Raw genomic sequence first — 21,833 nt, 5'->3', positions numbered from 1 at the left:
AAGCAAGAGCTGTGCGCTTGTGCGCAAAACGCAAATGCGCGAAAACGTTTGTCGCGTCGCACGCGAGAACGCATGTGGTGTGTGCGGGCGGAAAAAGAGTAAAAGCTCCGATCGTCGTCGTCATCATCGCCGTCGTCGTTGTGGTCGTGGTCGTGGTCGTCGTAGTTCGTCGTCGCTGTCTGCGCGTGGTTCATGCAGCAAGGCAGAGGCAATATCAACAGCTGGCAGCGAGTCGGAACAGTCAGTCCGCGCGTTCATCTCGGAGAGACTCGTAGAAACCCCATCCCAAGAAGCGAGCCCCGAACGGAAGTGAAGCTCAAGTGTAAACGGAGTCAGGAAAAAGGAAGCCTTACTGCTTCACTGGTGGTTCTCAACCGTAGGGTTAGTTAGTTAGCTGTGTGTTTTGCAAGTTAGCGTTTAGGGACGAGGCGATCATCTTCCTCGTCGTCATATCGTCTTGTGGCCGTGCGGTTTTCGTGCAGTGTGTGTCGTTCCTTGGGACAAGAAGGAGGGAAACATAGCAAAAAACGCTTAGTTTGCCGTTTAGCTGTTCGCCTGGAGCTGGTGTTGTATACCGCGATCCCGTACCCATCGCGCAGTTGTGCGCGCCATCCTCGACAACAGCCATCATAACGCAGCGAGAAAGTGAGTAGCCAGGGCAGCCAGTGTGTGTGTTCTTTGGCCCTCTGTGGCAACCACATTTTCCTTTCGTTTGCGGAAATTGGACGCGTCGTCAAGTCCCGCTGGAACCGCTGGTACCGCTTGTCGAAGAGACGTCGTTTGAGAGTGTTTGTAATACAGGTACATCGGTGCGGAGGAGCGCGGAGTAAACGAGGCTTTACACAAAAAGGTACACACATTGTCGCTCTCTGTTAGTGGCATTTGGGTGGCTGAAACGTGGCTCACTTAATCTTATTTGTTATCGGAAGTGGATCGAGTGTGTGTGTGTGCCGTGTGTGCCGTGTGTTTGTGTGCGCAAGTATTATTAATTTCGGTCTGTAGCACATGCGTGGGTGGCGCACCGGGACAGAGTTTGGCCGTTCTACCCGCCATCGATTGCACGAACGTTGCGCGACGAGAGCATTGTGATCAGGTTTTTGTTTCCTTTCGCTTGTTTTCGCCAGCTTTGCGGCTTGCTGCAAACAGTGCCGCAGTTGCGTGTGTCGCCCACGTGGCCAAGAAGGATATACCCCTTTAGCCATCGCCCCAGCAAATATTTGGCACCTTGCTTCGCACATTTGCTTCTATCGGCGTAAAAAACAAATGCAGATTGAGCCTGCCAAAAATGGCCACCAAACACATGTTTGTGCCGCGAAATTGAATCATACAGTTTCTAGAACGGCACAACAGCTGCCTGCCCCATCCACCGCAGATGACATTGATCATGAGGCCTAGGGTTGGGGGGGAAGGAAGGCGAGGTGGGGAGTATCTACGATATCTTTAATTCTCATTGTTGGGAATAGAGTTAGTGTGTGATACGCACGGTGACAAAACGAACGATAAGATAAGACACTGCCAGGGGAAGCAATGGAGCATCAGCAGCCCTGGTGTTCCTCTCGATGCACACACACACACACGCACACATACATCTTCTTCTTCTTCTTCTTCTTCTTGTTTGAGCCCCCCGAGTGTGTCGCGTCCCGAAACACATGAAATAGAGCAAACACGAGCGCGGGTTTGTGTGCTGCGCTGCGAGCGTATTGGAACGGCGAGGCTTTGGAATGTGCAACACAAACATGTCTGGGTGCTGCTGCTGCCTGCCTGGCTGACTTGTAAATAATCTACAACGCACGCAACAAGTGAGGAAAGATGGGCCACCGCACCAGGTCCATCCGAGGATTGTTTTCCGAATAGTGTTCCGTACCCGGGGGATTGTGGGGAGTTTGAAGATAAACGCGAGCGCGGGCGCACACCCGCCCGCAAGAAGAACCGACATCCACGCAACAGGAATGCGCAAAGACGCGTTCGCGCAATCAGCAAACACTTCGCCGGAGGGGATGGGGGGGGGGAAGAGCAATCTTCGATCGGGAATACTGTCCGGGGTCATGGGTGCGTGTGTATTTACTGTTTGGGACCGAGTTTGTTATCGTATCGTGGATTGCTTTCGATTTCGATGCCGGAGACGCGCTAACAGCTCTCGCAAGAGGAGCACTTTTTTGTCCGAACCGAAGCGTTGCTCTATCTGCATACCGATAGCGAAGAGTCTGTGGAGAGAAACGAAAAGGTTAGAGATTTTTTTTTTCGGGTTCTCATGTGTTTTTGGGGACCGATTTACCTTTGGTTTGTAGTTTATTCGCAATTTATGTAAAAACCATTGCATAAATATTCAGCTACAGTTCGGTTAGCAGCGTGCTTTTTTGTTGTTGCTGTCGTTGCTTTAATTAAATCGATACCTTCTTCCGAATACGGGTGTGGGGTAGGTGGTGGGAAGCGACGGAGTATTTCGCAGCAGGATTGCGAATTAGTCGCACAAAACCACCAGACTCTGTGGTGAGCGGCGCAATCGGGCAGGATCTATCAAACGGAGCCCCAGTAGCAATATGTGTTCACACCCGCAGCACACGGTGTCAAATCGATTTAGCACTAATCTCTTCACCATGGCAACCCGTTTGGCATGCTGCAGAAGAAAAAGGCCGCTCCACTCAGCAGGGGAGCTGAACTATTTGGTTTTTGCGTCGAATCGCCACGAATCGCACAGGTTGGTTGGTGCTGAACAGGCTACCAAATTTGATTAGATACCCGTGGTTGCTTTGATGGAGATTGGACACTCACACAGACAGAGCAAAACCCCCTCCAATTGCCGTGCTTCACTAGGTTGGTACTATCAATTGGCCAAAATGATTCGGTAGGAGCACAAAACGAGAGGCACGGGGAAAGAGGCGCCACGAGAAATTTTGGTAGGGTCAATTTGTGTGTGCCCACAATCATTGACAATCGATGCGATTGTGGTGACAGTGGTCTTATTTTATTTAACAAAAAAAAGCTGCATGACGCCACCGTTTCGAGTTCCGTGTGCTTGCTAAGGTGTGTGTGCGTCTGTTTTGCATTCCAATTGAGCTGAAGTCATGGCGGACGGGCCGGTACTGGGAAGTGGTGGCCTCCAAGTGTTACCCTTCTCACCCCCCCACCCCCCACCACGGTTATCTCACTAAGCTGCTGAACTGGTAAGTTTAGCAAGCTTCCGAAGACGCTTCGAGTCACCGAGTGCGCCTCCGTCGCCATGAACATTTGTTACTCATTTGGTGAAGTGGTGCGCAGTTTCTTCACAAAATTTCTTCGAATTCACGGCGGAAAATCCAGTGGGCGATGAAGAAAGCAAACGAACGTGATGTTATCACCTTAGCCCTACAGGATATAGGCCGCATGAGTCACACCCATCACAGCCGTGAGCTGCGGAATGGGCGGGGATGATCGAGAAATACTGGAGTATTAACAAGAAAAGTACATCTCGCTTGGAATGTGTTTTCTTAGCAAATGGATCGGGGCAGAAACACTTTTGAATGTTAAACACAATCCAGTCCCACTCCAGGGGGATTAGGGGGGGATGCGGAATTGGCTCATTTATTTACAAACAGGCAAGGTTCCGACTCTTCGGCGAACGTGCGGTCCGAAACGGAGGAGCTTCTCAAAATTGCCCGAAAGTAGCATAGGTAGTGAGTCATAAAATCCTGCGAATTTCGGTGCAAACGGACCCCCAGAACATAGAGCGACCATGTTAGTCCGAATAATGGATGAATTGTGTTAACTACTACATTATATTTCCATACACACTTGCGCAAACATACATTCTTCCGCAAATGGTTCCGCGCGCACGAGCGATGGTCGAGCGATTGACATTTCATTGGCCATTTTATGCCAAGTCTTTGGTACACTGATTTGTATCGTGTGTGGGGCAGTGTATGACACAACAGCCACGGCAGCGCCATGTGCGCAATCCCGTGTCGAAAAGATCAAATTGAGTTAAGAGTCTCTATTTTCAAGTGCATGACATGATCGCGCAAAATGTTCACAACAAGATAAGCGAAGAGTATGTGCAATTATCGCTCCCCTGGTCTGTCCACTGGGGGGAAGGGTGGGGTGGTAGTTGCAAACTGCAACGTTTTGGGTAGCGCTTTTGTGACTAATTTGTAGCGTCATTGTGTTTAAGGTGCGTTTTTTTTACTCTTCCCAAACAGCAAAACGAACTTTGCTAATGGTGCGATGTGTTGTGCTAGTAGTAGTACAAGATGCCCTTTTTCTATAATGGTTCAATATTTTATGCAAAAAAGCATACCCTCACTCACAGTTGATAAACATTGAACCACCGTTTTGCAAAAGCTCGTCCGGTGGTGGTGCGCTTTGCTGCCGATTAGTTGCGCGTCATCGTATCGATCGAACCCGGAGCCCCAACGATCGGAGGTGATCGATCGCTCAAACATTTCGAGTTCGCACTTTATGAGTAGCCGAAGCGCACATGATCATTATGGCTGGTGGGGGGTGGGGGGGGAGTTTAAGCCCGTTGACAGCCGGCTTACCAGCCCTCCTCCGCTGGCTCCCGGGTGCGGGATAAGTCCGCTACAAAAAAGGCCATATTCTAATCGGCAAAAATTCTGTACAAGCATTTCACATTAAGCCCCTTCTCACGGACGACACTTCCCGCGCGGACAGAAGTTATCGGAGAGCCACCGGCAGCAATTGGACAGGCAGGCAGGCAGGCAGAGAGGCAGGGCCTTCGCTCATGTTTATTGAAGGCAGCCGGTGTGGGTAGCGGTCCAGGCGCAACAAGTTAATTTTAATGGCTATTAGGTTTTACCAGCCGCGATGGAGGAGAAGCGAAACATGGCATGAAAAATGGCCGTTTCGCTTACGAAACTGCCCGTGTGGCCTATCCGCAATGTCACTGAACCACCGCATTAATAGGTGGAGCCCCCCGGGGATGATGAGGCGGCGACGGCAGATGCTGGAAGATGCTGGAAGATGCTGGTCACGGTCACACACCATGGGACAACTCCATGGGAGAGGCCTCCCTCTCGGGGACAAGCAGAGCCAAGAATTAGGTCACTCCCGGGGGCCACAACAGGCAGCAACACGGCGACCTACAGCGAAGATTTTGGGAATGTTTTGATTGATGTCAATTGCTGGTGAATTCGATTGTTCGAACACACGTCACGCTCCAAGCGATCGATCACCACCATATCGTTACACATTAACTGGCCGGGGACTCTGTGTGTGTGTGTGCCCGGCCGTCCCAGTTGCTGTCCTTAACCTTCTGTCTGCGAGTGAGGCTTTGCACTAACAGCGATCGTTTAAAGTCCAAACAGCAAACAGAACGTAAACATTAGATAAAAACAAAGCTTGCAAAAACACGCAAAACCGGAGCACAAACTGCACAGGATGCATGGGAATAGAGTCGTGTTGGTTGGGCGAAAGAAGAACCCATTTAAGAACCCTTGTTTTTAACACCATCTACAAGCTGGCCGCGATGGGAACGCGTCGTTGCGCATACAAATTTCGTCCGGCAGAGAGCAGCACACACACACACACAACACTTGACCGATCGACCGGGACGACATGTGTTTGTGTGTGGATCAAGATAAATGTTTATGATAAGCGCATTCCTCCCGCCGCCCGCCACGATCAAGCACAATTTGCGTGCGGTCCAATTCTTCGATCGTGCAGAAATCGAGGGATTAGGTGGGGGGAAGGGGTCTTTTGCGGATCCTTCTTGCGGATTTGGCCACCTTCCGCGATGAATTATTAATTCACGGATCGCGATCGAGGTGTGGTGGTGGTGGTGATGGTGGTGGCTCGATTTTATTGCTTCTCGCAACACCCAGCGCGGGCCCCGAAGTGGTTTATTAGGTTGCAGCGGGTTTGAAACTTATGATGTCATGCAATCGGTATGGGATCGTCGGCCCATAACCGCAGCGAGTTGTGTGTGTGCTGTGGTGCGCCTTATAACACCCCTTTTCCCGAACGATTAGGCACCACATCACAGAGCATAAGCTGCAGTTGTTATCGTGTTCGCTTGTTTTTGCGTGTTCTTTGCATCACACGGGGACATGTTGTTGACGCTTTGCGTGTCAGTTGCTCTTGCTGTCGGTGATTGTTCGGTCACCCGGCGTGTTATTGAGGCGTGCTATCCCCACATCAAGAGGCTCATCATCAGCTCAAGGTGCAGATTAATTTTCTCCCCCGCATGTCTATTAGCGACACCCATTTGCCCATTTGCCTAAAACGGGAGGACACTGCCGCGGTAGACTGATGGAGCGCAATGAAGCAAGGCGTTAGTAGCATCATCTATCACCATCATCATCATCTATCGGGTGCTGATTGAATAGGCAATTTAGATAGCAAAACGGTCAGCCTCACACATCGCACGGGGAAAAAGATGATAACATCGATGGAAAGCAGCTGATAGGCGCGGCGGCTGCCTTCGATTCGATTCCGGTTTCGTATGATTTACGACGGCCCTTTTTCGGCCCGTTCCGCGCAAGGCCATTAGACGCTTTGGGTTGACATTGAATCGGGCGACGATCATCGCGCTCACTAAATGGTGACAAATTGTTTGTTTTGAGGACAATAATAATAATAATAGCAGTGTTGGCGCTTGGGGTCGCGGGGACACGGGGACACAACCAAAGGACAAACAGGATAGGCGATCGTCAACAACAATCGTCGGACAAACGATACCACCATCTAATTTGCCTACCGTTGGGGAGGCGGGGTTCAATGGCCTAATTGATTTATGGCGTACGCGCGATCATCGTGGCAGGCGGTGCGCGCTCGCAGGATCAGGTAATAATGCAACAACCAGCAAGAGTCGCGTTTGCGGGTGGCAAATAGCAAAGGCATTCGGTCATTCGATGATTTACGCTGCAATCTCCATCTCCTACCCAACCCAGTATGATGTACTCACGGGTGCGCTAGCGCTCGCTCGCTCAAGATCACACCATCCGTTCCTGTCAACAGCGCTAGGTGGAAAGGGGAGAAGTGTGCCTCCCCTGTCTCAATGGTATCCTGCCCGTGGATATGATTAATGCCGTATGACGGAGTTTTGCTGGTAGTAGTTCCCTCAACATTGCTGCCTCAGTGCCTGGCGTCACCGATCAACCTAGAAACTGCTGAGGCAATCAGCAACAAATGCTGCACACCCGCGGAGGTTCTAAGATGCGGTTCTAAGATCAGTCCCAGGCGGAAGCAATGCAGCCAGCGCCACGCTCCACTAAAGGGTGACGGCGCCAGCAGAACGGTCGCAGAATGGTACCCTAATTAAAAGCAAACAATCCACGTCGCGGCCCTCTGGCCCAACAAGTGTCAAAGATCCAGCAACAGGCAGCAACAGGGCTGCGAAGAAGCAGTTCCCTGTCGGATTGCTTTCATTCTAATACATGCGCGGACGCTTCTTCTTGCCGCGGAAAAGACCTGAAGGAGGGAGAGAAAACAACCTCCCCTTCCCACCTCGCAGAACAAACGATCATTTTTCAACGTTCTAAAACCGTATAGAGCGGGCGCGCGCGCACCCGCGGCCTTTGTCGCGTTCTTGATTATGTGTCAATAAGGGTGTTAATAGGTACAAATATGGTCACTTTGTGCTGCACAAGCAAAACCACCGCTGGCGGCAGTGGCGGCGTCTCTCTAACATCGGTAGAAGAATGGCACAAATTAGAGAATCCGAACCCCTTTCGGGATGCTGGCACAGTGGTAAGAGGAGGGGGGGGGGAGGGGGGAAAGGGGTCTTGGCCCCGGGCACAAGTGTGACATGATAATTGATTGTTTATTTTTGCGCGCCTGGAACGTCCGAAACGAACCTATAGACACGTTGCCATAGAGATGGGAAGGCTGATCTTTTGATCGCATCCATGATCGTACAAAGAAGCACACCCAGCAGAGAGAGAAGGAGAGGAAGCATAGCGCACACAAATAGAGGTGAGGGGGGGGGGAAATGGGGAGCGAATAGAAATATAGCATGCGAATGAGCGATTTTGCAGATATCGTGGAACACTTTCGCCCAAAAAATAATAATCATGTGACACTTCTTGGGAACAACAACACGTCGGCCACCCAGATCGACCGCGGCGGGCGATCTCATCGATCAATCTTCTTTTTTCTGTGTATGCAACTTTGTTTTCTTCCGTGCAAAATATTGTATATTTCTTCATAACACCGAGCGAGGCAGCATTTTTGTGGAGTGTTTATGGAATTATTAATCACATTATACGATCCAATACCCACCCACAGGGGGGACCGAGGATCGCTCCAGAGTTTCTCTCTGTCTGTCTGTCGGTAAGGTGTGTAAGGCTACCGGAAGCATTGTAGCTGTTGTTACGGTTTTTGCTTTACTTGTGGCTTTGCCCTAACATCGTAACGATCGTATCGTTTGGCTGTGTGTGGAGGGCGACGATGGGAGAGCACATTCACTTCTATCAATTTTACGACCGTTCTCTACCGTTTCCAATCAGCACAGTAACGAGCGAAGAGGTCCCAGTTTTATGGCCAAGTCATAGTTCCTTCCACCTCCCCCCCCCCTCGAGCGTTAAATTAAATGTGCAAATTTCGTTTTATCGCAATCGATTGCGGTCAGCTTTTGACACGGGTGTACACCCACCGTGATCGGACAGATTGATCGTTCGACTGGTTCGTCTAGCCGACATTCTACTCAGTTGCGGAAGAAAAAAAAAACATAAAGTACACTTGGCTCACTATCATTTTCATTGCTGTAACTAAACGAAACAAGCTAATTCTACACCTCTGACACAGTCACCTCGGCCATATCTGTGGAGATCTCCCTGTCTCTCTCTGTGTAGTACTGCTTTGGCACATTCTTTGTTCACCTTTTTTGTTGTTTTTGTTTTGAATGCCCTCCTCCATCCCCTATTAGTGGCCTAGCGGTGGCAACTACACTTTCTAATGCCTCCCTCGAGATGTGCTGAGTGGCGGCGCTGTGGCACCAGCTCATGGGCGTAATATTTACGACTTCCTGATCAAGGTTGGGTCCGCTTGGAACTCCTAACTAAACCACCAGAGCTGCCAAGAGCTGCGGAGTGGCCTCTCGAGAACGGACGGCACACGCCGCTGAGTCAGCGAAGCACCACCGAAACCGCAAGCGTTTCTGCAGGGATTTCCGTCCGTGCGCTGGGAACGTGCATGTAATCGCAATGCAATGTGTGTTTATTTCGTGCGGATAAGGGTTGTTTATTGTAGTGTGTTTTTTTCTCTCTCTTTTCTGTCTGACGTACGGGTCGAAGGCCCTATAGTGGCCCTGGGACGGTGTGGGAGTAGGTGAATTATTGAGACATTGCTCAAGCCTGGTCCACACTGCAATTGTATAGCAAGAATTGTAGCACCGCTAATTCCATCTTTCTTCGAAGAAAAGCATTTCGCGGTTACTTGGCGGCGTGCCGGAATGTGCTTTGCCGATGACGGAAAGCTCCCTTCCAACGTTGATCGCGATGGACGAACCGGCAGGGCCAGCCATTAACTAAGGCGTGTTATTTATATTTCTGCGTGATTGTGTGGCCGTTTTTCGGACCGTCGGACACGCGTCCGTCCCTCTTGAAACTCTTCAATCAAACCAAACGGAATGTGGTGTGCGTGTGTGTGCGGGGCAAGATTCCAAGTATTCCCAAAATGTTCGACAGAACTAGAGGGTTGAGGGTTGCTTTTTTGTGTACTGTAGGGGGAGGGGGAGCTAAATATTTAGAGCAAACGACGATGATGATGCTCATCGATTCAATCGAAAACACATAAATCACTTAACACCCCGGACGGCACAACTAGGGAGAATTGATTGGGCACTACTATAACCGCGCCACTAGCCGGGCGAGATGGAATGTCCGCGAATCACGACCACAATCCACCCCCCTTCGCGAATGTTTTGACGGACCATTGATGAGTGAGCGGGGGAAAGAAAAATGGGAATGCAGGTGCAACGATGGTCCCCTCCCAACGATCTTCACCCGGATCGTGACCGATCGGTGCCGGACTCCACCGGTTGGACTCTCGGTATTTCACGGTAGCAAACAGTTTTCCCTCTCACGAACCCGCCCTACCAGGCGGAAAGATAAACTGGCCCATTGAAAGGGCGTACAGTTTTTCCCGAACCAATAAGCCGGAGAGGGCGATGATCACGACGCTGATTGGTGGGCGGCACGACGAAAGCTTTTTAATAGCCATTTCGCATCCCGAACGCCGCCGGGGGCATCGATCAAATTTTCCGCCCTCGAAGATAGACGCTCGAAAGGAGCTCCCTTCCATTTGAATGATGCCTTTGGGCGATGGATCATGGCGGATCATGGGAGTGAGTAAACCTGAGATCCTCCCCCACCAGCACACACAGTGTGTGCTCTATGTATGTTTATCACAATAATCGTAATTGTCTGCCCAATCTCGGCTCGGAACGGCAGCATTTCGAAAGCCAACGCAGCTGATTGCGCGGCGAAACGGGTCAATAGCTGCATTAGCGAAGCGACGCTACGGTGTACTTGGCTGTGGCAGTGGCGGGCAGAATCGTGGAACTAAATCATCTCCGCGAAATACCATGTCCCAAGCACCGACCACCATCACCACCACACACGGGCTAGATAAAATATATTGTGCACAGGAAGATTTATGTACGGATTTCGCTCTGGCCGCCGACCGGAATGCCTTCCGGTTCGATGTATCCGGGCGCCTCTCTCTCTCGATCACTCTTCTTGCACGCGGGTATCCATTACCTTTGCCAATGCTGAAGACGGTGCTACAGTAGAATCGTGACGCACCGTCAACCTCGAACAAGATGAAGGTGTACTCACACACAGCCACGGCGAGCATACATGTTTTCATGTAGCACTGGACACGGATGGCTTATGGCCTCTGATGGCGCGTTAGCCCCGCGGGGCAGGCGGGCAATTCGTAGCCAGGCGGGCATTTGCATGCTTCCGATGTTGGGCTGCACTTTCACTGCACCGCATGGCATCATGTGTATGGGTTCGCCACCCACCCACCACAAGGGTGGGGGGGGTGTCCTTTTCGGACTTTCTCTCTGCCCGCTTCCTGCCTTTATGTGTGTGTGTGGTTTGACGAACGATCATTACACGGATCATGGCGGCGCCAGCAGACCGCTGCTATTGAGCTCTATGATCCCCGTGATACAATCGGACATCAATTCTGCACCGACACGACAAGGTTGGTACGGGTCTGCATCGACCACCCCCACGCACACGCTACAAGCTATTAACCTGCGGGTGGAAGTCAAAACTGGACAGAGTTCAAGCACGGTATACAAAGGAGACAAACGGTGGGCGAAGTATAAAAGTTTTGAGAAGCAAAAAAAACCCTCTCTTTATAAGGTCCGAACACCTCTGTTTTGCACTTCCACTAGGAACAGCCTATAACTGGACGCGCACTGGTGATTAGCAGCGAGATATTACGCGCTCGCGTATTTTTCTTTTCAAATCTCGCGATCACTAACAGACCCCTTAGCACGGTCGCCCTTTTCATTGCAGGATTGAGATATATATTACCCCTCTTCCTCCATCATTCTTCCATCATAAACGCCAACGGCAGCATGCTTGCGTACAGAATGCCGCCAATCGCGCAAGATAGCGAACGCAGCCAACAAGCGGCAAAGGTAGCTTATGATGCTGCTGATGATGATGATGATGATGATGATGGTGGTTGTTGTTAGGCATGCCGTTTGTTTACTTTACGCAAAGAGCAAATATTTTCGATGGTAAACAGTAGAGCCCCAGCGCTCACGTGGGAGTGTGGCAGTACTGTCTGTGTGCGTGTGGCGGAGTGGAATGTGCCTTCTTTTTGCCAACTGTTACTTTCATTAAGAAATCCAAGCCAGTTTTGACGGTCATAGTGTGCCGCGAAAAAGACAACGGGGAAAGGATAGGCAAAGCAGCGACCACTCGGATGCCGGATGATTTCATTCTAAGTTGACGTCGGTTGCTAGAGGGGAATTACTGTTTTCGGTGTTTCGAGCTGCGCACCGACAGCATGCACCATTTAATCCGACAATGCTCCTTGGGATGGTGTTTGTATAGTATGCAGAAAAAACAAAAACCTGGCGATAAAAGTACACACACACACACACACACACACACCTTGCAAATTGATCGGCAGCGGGGTAGAACCATAACTGGGACAGGGTTGAGTGACTAATCGTCCTAAAATATCTCTTTCTCACCGGCGTTCGGGATTAATGGTGTACGTGGGTCTTCGCTTGTTGTTTGCGCTATTAAAACGAACAAAACTGAATTAAGTACCATGCGGGTGGGGAATGCGCTCGCCGATCGTGCACCTGAACCGAATACGATGACCGTTTCTGGGAAGGAAAAACAACCAACCAAACGGCGTATTGCGTTTTCTAATCAGTAGTGGGCAGACGGACAAAGAGAGGGGAGGGGGGGGGAGCGAAGGACGGTACCCCGGGCATTAAAATCCTTCAGGGCCTTTCTTTTGCCAACTCGCTAAGAAAGAGAGTAAGAAGCTAAAAATAATAATTTTGCATCACGATTTCACTTTCCACCGAGCCCTGTGTGGTATGGAAAACAAAAATTAACCCCCTTCCCCCCGTGTCAGAGATTCCCGCAGCAGCTGCTCTGGCGTCGTTTCTGTTCTAAACCGACACCGAGCCGCCCGCAAAAGGGCACCAGAGATCAGGGGCCGCCCAAGAAACAGACAGCATGAACACACACCTTCCTTAGTAGAGCGAACCCGTCAACAAGCGAACCACACTACAACCACCCATTTGTATCTGCCATCAATTAAAATACTTCAAATTCCCTTCACGCGAGACTCGCCGATTCATACGGCCCTCTTCTGCCTTTCCCCCCCCCCCCACCAACCCTGTCACTGTAATGCTCGAGTGGTTTATTTACCGCTTGGTAGAAAGGAACGCACAGGGGGTGGTGTATGAGGTTGAGAACAAAAAAAATGAACAGGAATACAGCAATCGTTCGCATCAGCTGATTGTCAAGTGACGGTACAGCACCGATAGTACGGGCGGGGGGGCCAAGCCCAACCCGATGATACCCAACCTGATGATCACAACACACACTGAACACAGCTGATTGTTTGACACCCTCGCCCCTCCCCCTCATCTGCCCCACCGTTGGCCCGTTGCGTTCTTCCGCGCCCTTTATCAAGATCGAGCAAATTGTGAGCAATTAGCAGTGAAGGTCGGGGGACTTCCTCGCAAAAATTCCTCCCGGTAGTAGGGGCGGGAGCTAAAGGGGGAATGGGCTGGTAAGCACGTGGGCATTCCTACACACACAGATTGTACGGTCGAGAGTTCGGGTGACAGGGGGAAATGGGCCTCGTTTGCGTGTGGGACGCGCACATTGTTGACAATGTGGCCAGCGAACGAAACATGACCGTGAAAATGCATCACCACCAACGCAAGAACCAACACGTCTCACGTGAAGGCCGATCGTAATCAGAGGAGTAGAGCGGAACATGGTGTTGGTTCTTATCGTGTGGTGAAAGTGTGACATTGCTCCCAATTTCCAGCCAAGTAATCTTGGCACGCAGCCCATCGAAGTAGCTCTGCTCCTCATGCTCAGTGTGGAATTTGTGCAATTAGCTCAAGCTTATCCAACCGGAGGGAGCTACTCGGTCGTCAACGCAACGCCAAGTGACAAATGATGTGCATCGCAACAACCCATGAGCCGCGGGGCGAATGACGGCACCATTCGCGCAGCAGAAGTGCCTAGCTACAATTTAAGCGCAAATTAATCAATGCGCAAAGCCCGGCAGTGGCACCCGTCAACATCTCCACACGTTGCTGCTGCGCTCGTTGAGGAGCAATCCGCCAGAGGGGGGGGGGGACAGAGCAACTTCTCAGCACCGTGACACACGCGGTGTGTAATTGATATGTGTACTGCCTACTCCTTTTATGCATCGTTCCCATCGTAGCGGGTAGGAACCCCGAGGGCGAAGGATAGGACATGCGTGACGAGTCGGGAGGCCTCACGAACCTAAACCACACGAACTCTAATCACTCAAAATGCCCCGTTTGGCTTCGTACCGATTCTTCATCGCTGACGGGGCAAGTAAACTACAGGTGGAACTGGCATACGCAAAGCAAATATTATGCGCAGACTGAAGTTGCGCACGCGACACCCGCTCTCTCTCTATCTCGTGCGTTATCATCATCGTTGCGGCAAAATAAATACGGAAATGTACTGGCGGAATCTCAACAACCTCTCACCGGCCAAACAATGCACGAGAACTAATTTATATTTGCCTTCTCACTTAGAGCAAGACTATCTATCAAACAAACAAGGGGGGAGTGGGACGACGACGAGTTGACATGATATTTGTCTACCCTTTTCAATTGCGATTTAAATTTACACACGAAATGACACACCGTTTAATGTGGGCCGAGGTATTCGCGATTCCCAAGCACTGATCGGTGAATGGCCAAACTCGCCAACCTAAATGATCGACCCCGGCGGTCCGTCCCACTGGTCCTTGATATTTCAAACGTCATTATCCTTGTGGATTGAAGTGAAAGGGATTAAAACGAAAGGGAACCATTTCCCGATGGTGGTTTGGTGATTGAATTTTTCTTCCTGTGCTGCCCTTCGCTGCATTACGTACCGAAATTTATTAGCTTCTGGGCCGCCTTGGCCACTCACGGCGTTACGGCGATGCACACTTCAGGGCCGTTATCACATCATCGCAATGCATTTTTACACTTCCAAGTCCGCTGCAGTGGTCGATTGTGCAGAGTGTAGCTGTAGGGATTATCCATCGCCACAGAAATAGTTCCTTCTCGAGTGGCAATTCCACAAATCCGCAGCCCAGCTCTGCAAGAGCAGCTCTGTTAGGCGTGATGAATCATTATCGCGCCCCGTACGCATGTTGTGCTAATTCTCAAGAGGCGTCAGAGATCCGATCTTTTCGGGCTAAAGACTCGTCATCGGAACCGCATGCGTCATGCGTTTTACATTGATTTACACACTAAACCCATATCTTGCGAAGATGTTCTCTTTCCGCCGTATGTGTGTGTGACAGTTGTGAAGAAAAGGACTCATTAGGATAATCATCGGTCAAGGGATTTTGAATGATGTGATGCCACGGACGACAGCCCTTGGGCACTAATGAACAGATTAAAACCGATTTTTGTCCAATGCCACGCGCGCACGCTACTGTGTTGTGTCTTGACTTGAAGGTAGAATGCGTTTGGAAGTGGAGCTAGATAAACCGGGCGTGTAAAATAGTTTAGTTCCCGCCTTCCCCTTCACCTGCATAGCTACTAAGGGAGAGGAAGGGCCACACGGGGACAGGGGGAAGACAGAAGTGTGTGATAAGATTGCATCATTAGCGGCCGGTCTGCAGGTCTCGCTGTGTGTGTGTGTGTTAATGTGTGCCCGCGAGTCGGTCACAGAGCCGTGCTCGGGAGCGTCTTGATCGTAGCGGGTGTCAGTTTGGACGCGAACGGCGAAGACTCCGTACGAGCACACGTTCTCGGCTCAGTCGCCTTTCTTTCTCGTGCCAGTGTGTTTGTTTTTGAGTGGTTAGTTCTAACATAGTAGTGCAGCGACTTGGCCACACCATACGCCGCCAACACAACATTGGAGGTGCATTTTAGGGGGTGTATAAGAAAGAGATATAGTTTCATGTTTCCTAAATCATGGCACGCACCCGACCCGGCAAAAAAGGGCCATTCTTTTCTTATGCCGGGCAGGGGACATGGGGCGCACGTGCGACAGTGTGTGGTGAGCGTGTGAAAGTTATGCAACGTGTGTGTGGATGTGTGTTTTGTGTTTCGGTGGTGGGTGAAAAGAGGGCGCCTAGGACAGATGTGCAAGAGATCTAGTGTGGTGATCCACACATATTTCACGCTGAGCCGTCGAGCAGAGAATGGACCGAATTTGACAAATTTCTGCCCATTAAACTATGGGCCTGATTTTGCTCTGCTTAATGCTGTTGTGTCAATAAATTCAAACCCTCCCTCTTTCCCTCAGCAAGCAGACTAACGGACTAACTGTCCGATCTAAATGTATCGAACATCCGGAAGATAGATCTGCATGATGCGTGCATTAAAACAAGCTGTTTGTGAATGCATCGTTTAGCAGCCGTTTGTCAGATTTCGCACCTTGTTCGTGGCCGTTGTGCACCCCCTCCCCGTGAAGGGTGGAAGTGATGCAGATGCAATTATCGCTCCGTCACCTGCACCCAACAAACGTCACCCAAACACACAAACAAACGGGTGGAATGTGTGTGCGCGGTCGGTGCTCTCGCGTCAAGCAAACAAGTTTTGTGGTGGCGAATTTTGGGTTGGTTGGCACAAAACATACAACATATCACATTCAGCTAAACTGCGTCGTTTCGGGGTAATGACACACTCACTTCTCCTTCGTCCTCAAGCAGCCACCGCTACCTTTGCACCTCTCTTCTCGCAAAACACACACACAGAGAGACGCGAATTTGCCTACTGGCCGACAACGGAGCGGGCGCGCGCAGAGTGCTTTCTGCTGAGTACGAGCAAAATTTGACCAAAACGCTACGGGCATGCCGATTACGATCGCAGCAACCGGGAGACGACGGTGTATATGAGTTGTCTGTCAATGTCAATGCCAGTGCCTACTCGACGGCACCCGTTTGGAAGTGCCGTTGGGGTGTCTTGGCGTATGGAGAGCGTAGCGTAGTGGTTGACTTCGATACAATCGCACTCACCTCGCCCCGGGTGTGAAGGGGAGGGAGACAGGCACCGAGCCACTACCGCGACACGAGGAAGCCACCGTCTCTAATCAACAAACCAGCGATGCCCACTTGCTGCGACCGCGCCGGTGGTGAGGCATCGGCCAAAAGACCATTCGCGCAGCATGCAAACATGAGACGATGTTTATTTTTATCCACATTTATGAACTCACCCCGCGTGTTAAATTGAGCCACTGCCATTTTTCCCTGCTTTGCGCGGACATTCGCGCCGTTTCATTTGTTTTCGTTTGCTTCCGACGCACTCAACAGACAGGGTGGGATGCGGGGCTGCTGCTTACCTGTGTGTGCGCGCGCTGCCCGGCAGGAACTTTGAATGCGATGCGTTGTCGTTGGCTTGCCGGATGTGAAACGATGACGGGATAGCGGCGAATCGCGGCCAAACTGTAAAACAAGATGAGGTATTGGGAGGAGGAGACATGTTACTGTGGCGCTGGGTAAAGAAGTTATTGGTTAAAAAGCGGGTTAGTACAGTAATACGGTACAGCTGGGGAGCATCCAGTGTCAGGATTCCTTTCGGACGCATGCAAACACACACACGGTCTGCAGGATGGACAGCTAATTGACATACTTTTAGTGGCTTCGAGTGCTCCGACTACTTCTTCAACCAGCAGACGCATTTGACGGTTTGAACCTTCGCTGCCACTGGAATCGGAGACATTCGCGTACGCAAATGACAATTCTCAAAGTGTGCTCCGGGGCACACGAACGCCAATCGAGTGCTCACGATTGCGATTTCTTATTAGGAAACAATGTCAACATTCTGTTTTCGAGTACAGCTGGCTCCGTCTTCGGTACTACTACAGCGACAAGACAATTGAGCCACTTTACCTAAGATCGTCCCTACATTCTTCTACCTTCTTAGTCTAGCATGAGGTCTCCTGCCGCTTAAATGTCTCCTCGCTCTCAAGCATCATCTTCGCCTGCTGCGCTGCGCATTGAAACAGTTGCGTGTTTGCGAATGTTTGAAGAGCTTTTGGGAAAATCCCCAAAAAAGTGACGGCCGATGAAGCTGCTTCAGTTGCTTCCATGTCGTCATCTACACACAGTAAGCCATGGGTCTGCTGTATTCGAAAGCGACGAAATGACGCTCTAACTTGCTGTGTGCTGTGTCGTGTTCTGTAAAAGCGAGGAAAACAAATATATTAACGTTTCTTGGTTTTTGGGCATTGATTAAGTGGTTCGTTTGATAGATTTAATCTGATTCGCGGGTAATTCGGCAACAAATATCAGACTGCACCATCTTACCATCTCGAGAGGGTTCCATTACGGTGACGGTGAAAAACTAATGGTTTCTGTTTTCTTTTCTCTCTTCCAGTTCCAAAATCGCGAAGATGAGACATTTGTTGCTGTTTCTGGCGCTGGTAGGCTTTGCGGTCGGCCAAGGCAGTCGCTTCCGCCAAGAGTTCCCCGGCCCGTACTGTGCTGCGCGTGCAGATAGATGTTGCCGCGATCGACAGGATGGCTGTGCACAACCAATCTCGAGTAAGTTTTCCTATCTTCTACCTTGCTTTGGGCTCCAGTGACATTTTGTTTCTTTTTTTCGTTCCATAGCAACGCTCTGCTACTGTGATGAGTTCTGCGAACGGGGCGAGCATGGCGATTGCTGTCCGGATTATGAGGAAGTGTGCATGGGCATTGCTCCCGAGCCAGAAAATGCCACATCCTGTGTGTACAAAAATCGATACTTCACACCGTACGATCAGGCCCTAGTGGACAACTGTAATACTTGGTAAGATTGAAGCAGATCCTCCTTGTGCTGCGAACATAGTGTTTGATGACAATCGATTTTCCCTGTTTCTTCAGCAAATGCAACATGGACGGTTCGGTCACCTGTACGGAAGACGTTTGTCTGGCGGACGATGATCTGCTCAGACAGCTGCACCATCTGGAGCGGTCGATCGGATGGAAGGCAACGAACTACAGCGAATGGTGGGGTTACAAGTACGACGAAGGCAAGGTGCTGCGTCTCGGTACGTTCCAGCCGAGGTTCCGCGTGAAGGCAATGAAGCGACTGAGCAACAAGGGAGGCCACTTGCCAACCCGTTTCGATGCTAGCGAACACTGGACTGGATTGGTTGCTGAAGCCCGAGATCAAGGTAAGTGAACGAGCACCACGTTTGCTCCACGACGGATTGTAGTAATGCTCCTCACTGGCTTCTGACCTGAAGGCTGGTGCGGTTCGTCCTGGGCATTCTCGACGGCAACGATGGCTTCCGATCGCTTCGCTATCCTGTCGAAGGGTCGTGAAATGGTTCAGCTAGCCCCGCAGCAGATGCTAGCCTGTGTGCGGCGCCAGCAAGGATGCAGTGGAGGACACTTGGATACGGCTTGGCAGTATCTGCGCAGAACTGGGTACGCATTACACTTTCGCGTGACTTTTACCGTAGATGATATCGTTTCCTTTCTTCCTTCCTGTCCACTTTACAGTGTGGTCAACGAAGAGTGCTACCCATACATTGCGGCACAGAATGTGTGCAAAATCAGTAACGACGACACGCTGATCACGGCCAACTGTGAGCTGCCGGTTAAAGTGAATCGTACGCTGATGTACAAGATGGGGCCGGCGTTCAGTCTCAACAACGAAACGGACATCATGGCCGAAATCAAGGATCGTGGAACGGTGCAGGGTAAGGGGGGGCTGACGTCGGGACCTATTGCAGGTGGGGTGATCATGTCAAAATTAATGCTTGTTGTTTCCATGCTCCTTCCACAGCCATCATGCGAGTGTATCGGGACTTTTTCTCGTACCGCAGTGGAATTTACCGCCATTCAGCTGCAGCCACACCCGCCGAGGAGCGTTCCGCTTATCATTCGGTGCGTCTGATCGGTTGGGGAGAGGAACGTGTGGGCTATGATGTCGTGAAATATTGGGTAAGTGTATCAAGCTCGGTGGCTTGCATCCCTACAATTCGATCCTCTTTTTATCGTGTCTGTTTTATCAAACCCGCAGATTGCCATCAACTCCTGGGGCCAATGGTGGGGCGAGAATGGTCGCTTCCGTATTCTGCGCGGATCCAACGAGTGTGACATTGAAAGCTACGTTCTGGCCTCCAACCCGTACGTGCACGAGCACGTTCAAGCCATTCGCAAGGTGGGCGAACTGCAGGAGCTGATCGTCGGAACGGGTTACGTTCCTCATCCCAGCCGCCGCTACCCACCGTACGCACACCGTGGCTAAAATAGACACCGAGCGGAGCTCCTATGGTTGCAGTGCAACTGCTGGCGGCGGAAAACGTTTACCATGATCGCGGGCGCCTCTTTTATTCTGCTCTCAATGCAAACGCTTAAGCACAAACTTCTTCATTTTCCAGAAACAGCTGTGAAGATATGCACAGTATTAATGGCCGCTGGTGCGCTCGCTAATTGTCGTTCCGGTTCGGTCGCGAAGCCATACAAAATGAAAACGTCGAAATTAGAATTGGAAACTCGATCCGCCTCCTCCTTCCTCCGAACGGATGGACAGACGGGCGGACTTTTTACGTTAACAGATTTTTGACAAAATTAGTCTTTATATTTAAAAAAGCCAAAGCGCTATTACGGTGTTGTAAGAGAAGCATAAGGTAGGGAAACATGTTGTTAGGGAACCGGAATGGCCGCAAACATCGACCGTCGCAAAAAAAACTGCCGTTGCTGTATCTGTGGCACTATCTGTAACTTTAACCAAAACTGCTTTTTGATGGTGTTCACTGCGTGCAACACATCTGTGTGCGTGTGTCTTTGACGAAATCCTTCTCGTTTTCAGCGTATATAGCGGAAACACACAGATGCGTTTCTCTTTCCTTCTTTTTCGGACAAATTGTACATGTTAGAAGATAGCAAGCACGTAATCGTTATAATTGGGAGAGTAATTAATCGTTACTGTAAGTGTTCGATATTGGTGTTTAAAAAGGAAATAGCGTTTAAGGATACGAATGAATGTATGATACTGTAAAGATGTTTTCTTTCGAACAAACACGTCTATCGAAACGAAATCCACCACCAGGAGTGTGTGCACTTCGTATCTGGTTGCGTCGTCGCATTTCCCCCCGGATCGGCAGACAGTGGATCAAATTTTGTGAATCGAACCAATTTTCACCCATGAATCTAACACACACACACACGCTGTTTTTGGACAGTTGTTTGCTGTTTACAATTGTAAAGAATGTGTGTATTATTAAGTTTTTTTCCAAATGAAATTGTATTCAAGCTACGTGTGTTATCGCAAACGATGTAAGGTGTTGCGCCTATATAATAAAGTTAATCCAGTTGATGTAAAAGTGTATTGTTGAAATGAGCCATATATTGTGCAATATCTCTGCATTAAGACGAATTGAACTTGTTGAATTACAAATATCACACACGCAATATCACCCTTGCGAACATTATCTTAACGGTCATTTCAAATTTCAATCGTTTCAATGAAACCGTTGTCGGAGCACGGTCCAGTGTGGCCAGATTATTTTGGCGGTTTTCGGTAGGCGCATCAAAATTTTATCGGTAGTTTTCGGTAGGTTAAAACTCGAAACTTAACTCGAGTTGAAAGAAGTGAAAGCGAAAGAAGTGTTAAGCGTGATGGGGGGGGGGGGAGGGTACTAATGCGCAAAATTAAAGTTCCATTTCAAAAGAATATGCATCCTTTACTTAGGATATGGATTAGATTTGGTTCAGCGGTTACACAAATGAAGGTCTTTCTGAAGTGTTGATCTGAAAATGGTACTAGGAATTCTAAACCAAAGAATAAATAAGATGCTCATTCTTTTTTCTCAGTGGTGGCAAGTTCTTTTTCTTGCGGCTCCACGCGACCGCTTAGGGCCACTGCAGTGCTCCATTGGATACGATTTTATCGTACGTGCTGTCATTTGATTTTCGCTGGATTATTTAGATTGATTTGATTGTTTGGCTGAGTTTCATCGTTCAATGATTACAAAAAATTAAGATTTTTTCCTTCAAACCAAATATATATACATCGGTATTTCTGGTCACTTTGCCCACAGGGCAAGGCGAGCTTTTGGCGGCCACCGTCGCAAAACCGTCGCAAAACGTCAAAACCGGCGTCGCATGTACTGCAAACCGACGTCGCCAGCGAGCGAAACTCGCAACGATTTCGAGGCGCTGGCGACGGTCGTTTTTGACGTTTTGCGACGGTTATTGACCTT

At 50.0% G+C, this 21,833-nt stretch overlaps 1 protein-coding gene across 5 annotated transcripts; it reads left to right on the top strand.

Moving 5' to 3' along the window:
- The first annotated feature begins 172 nt into the window (after positions 1 to 172).
- On the top strand, positions 173 to 20,954 carry LOC120894493 (tubulointerstitial nephritis antigen-like). Of its 5 annotated transcripts, none has more exons than XM_040297109.1 (8): positions 173 to 645; positions 18,014 to 18,180; positions 18,250 to 18,427; positions 18,502 to 18,794; positions 18,867 to 19,050; positions 19,126 to 19,325; positions 19,412 to 19,569; positions 19,649 to 19,876. In XM_040297109.1, the coding sequence occupies exons 2-8, from the start codon at positions 18,030 to 18,032 to the stop codon at positions 19,874 to 19,876; spliced, it is 1,392 nt and encodes a 463-aa protein (XP_040153043.1). In that variant the 5' UTR covers positions 173 to 645; positions 18,014 to 18,029. The 5 variants fall into 5 exon arrangements, with proteins under 5 accessions (XP_040153043.1, XP_040153045.1, XP_040153047.1 ...); XM_040297111.1 differs by lacking the exon at positions 173 to 645 and adding an exon at positions 15,389 to 15,490; XM_040297113.1 differs by lacking the exon at positions 173 to 645 and adding an exon at positions 15,396 to 15,554 and having other exon boundaries at positions 19,649 to 20,954.
- Positions 20,955 to 21,833: the final 879 nt, after the last annotated feature.

Source organism: Anopheles arabiensis, chromosome 2 (genome assembly GCF_016920715.1).
Source record: "Anopheles arabiensis isolate DONGOLA chromosome 2, AaraD3, whole genome shotgun sequence".
NCBI classification, from domain to species: Eukaryota; Metazoa; Arthropoda; class Insecta; order Diptera; family Culicidae; genus Anopheles; species Anopheles arabiensis.
Note: the sequence above shows the minus strand (reverse complement) of the source record. Positions and strands in the feature narration are given on the sequence as shown.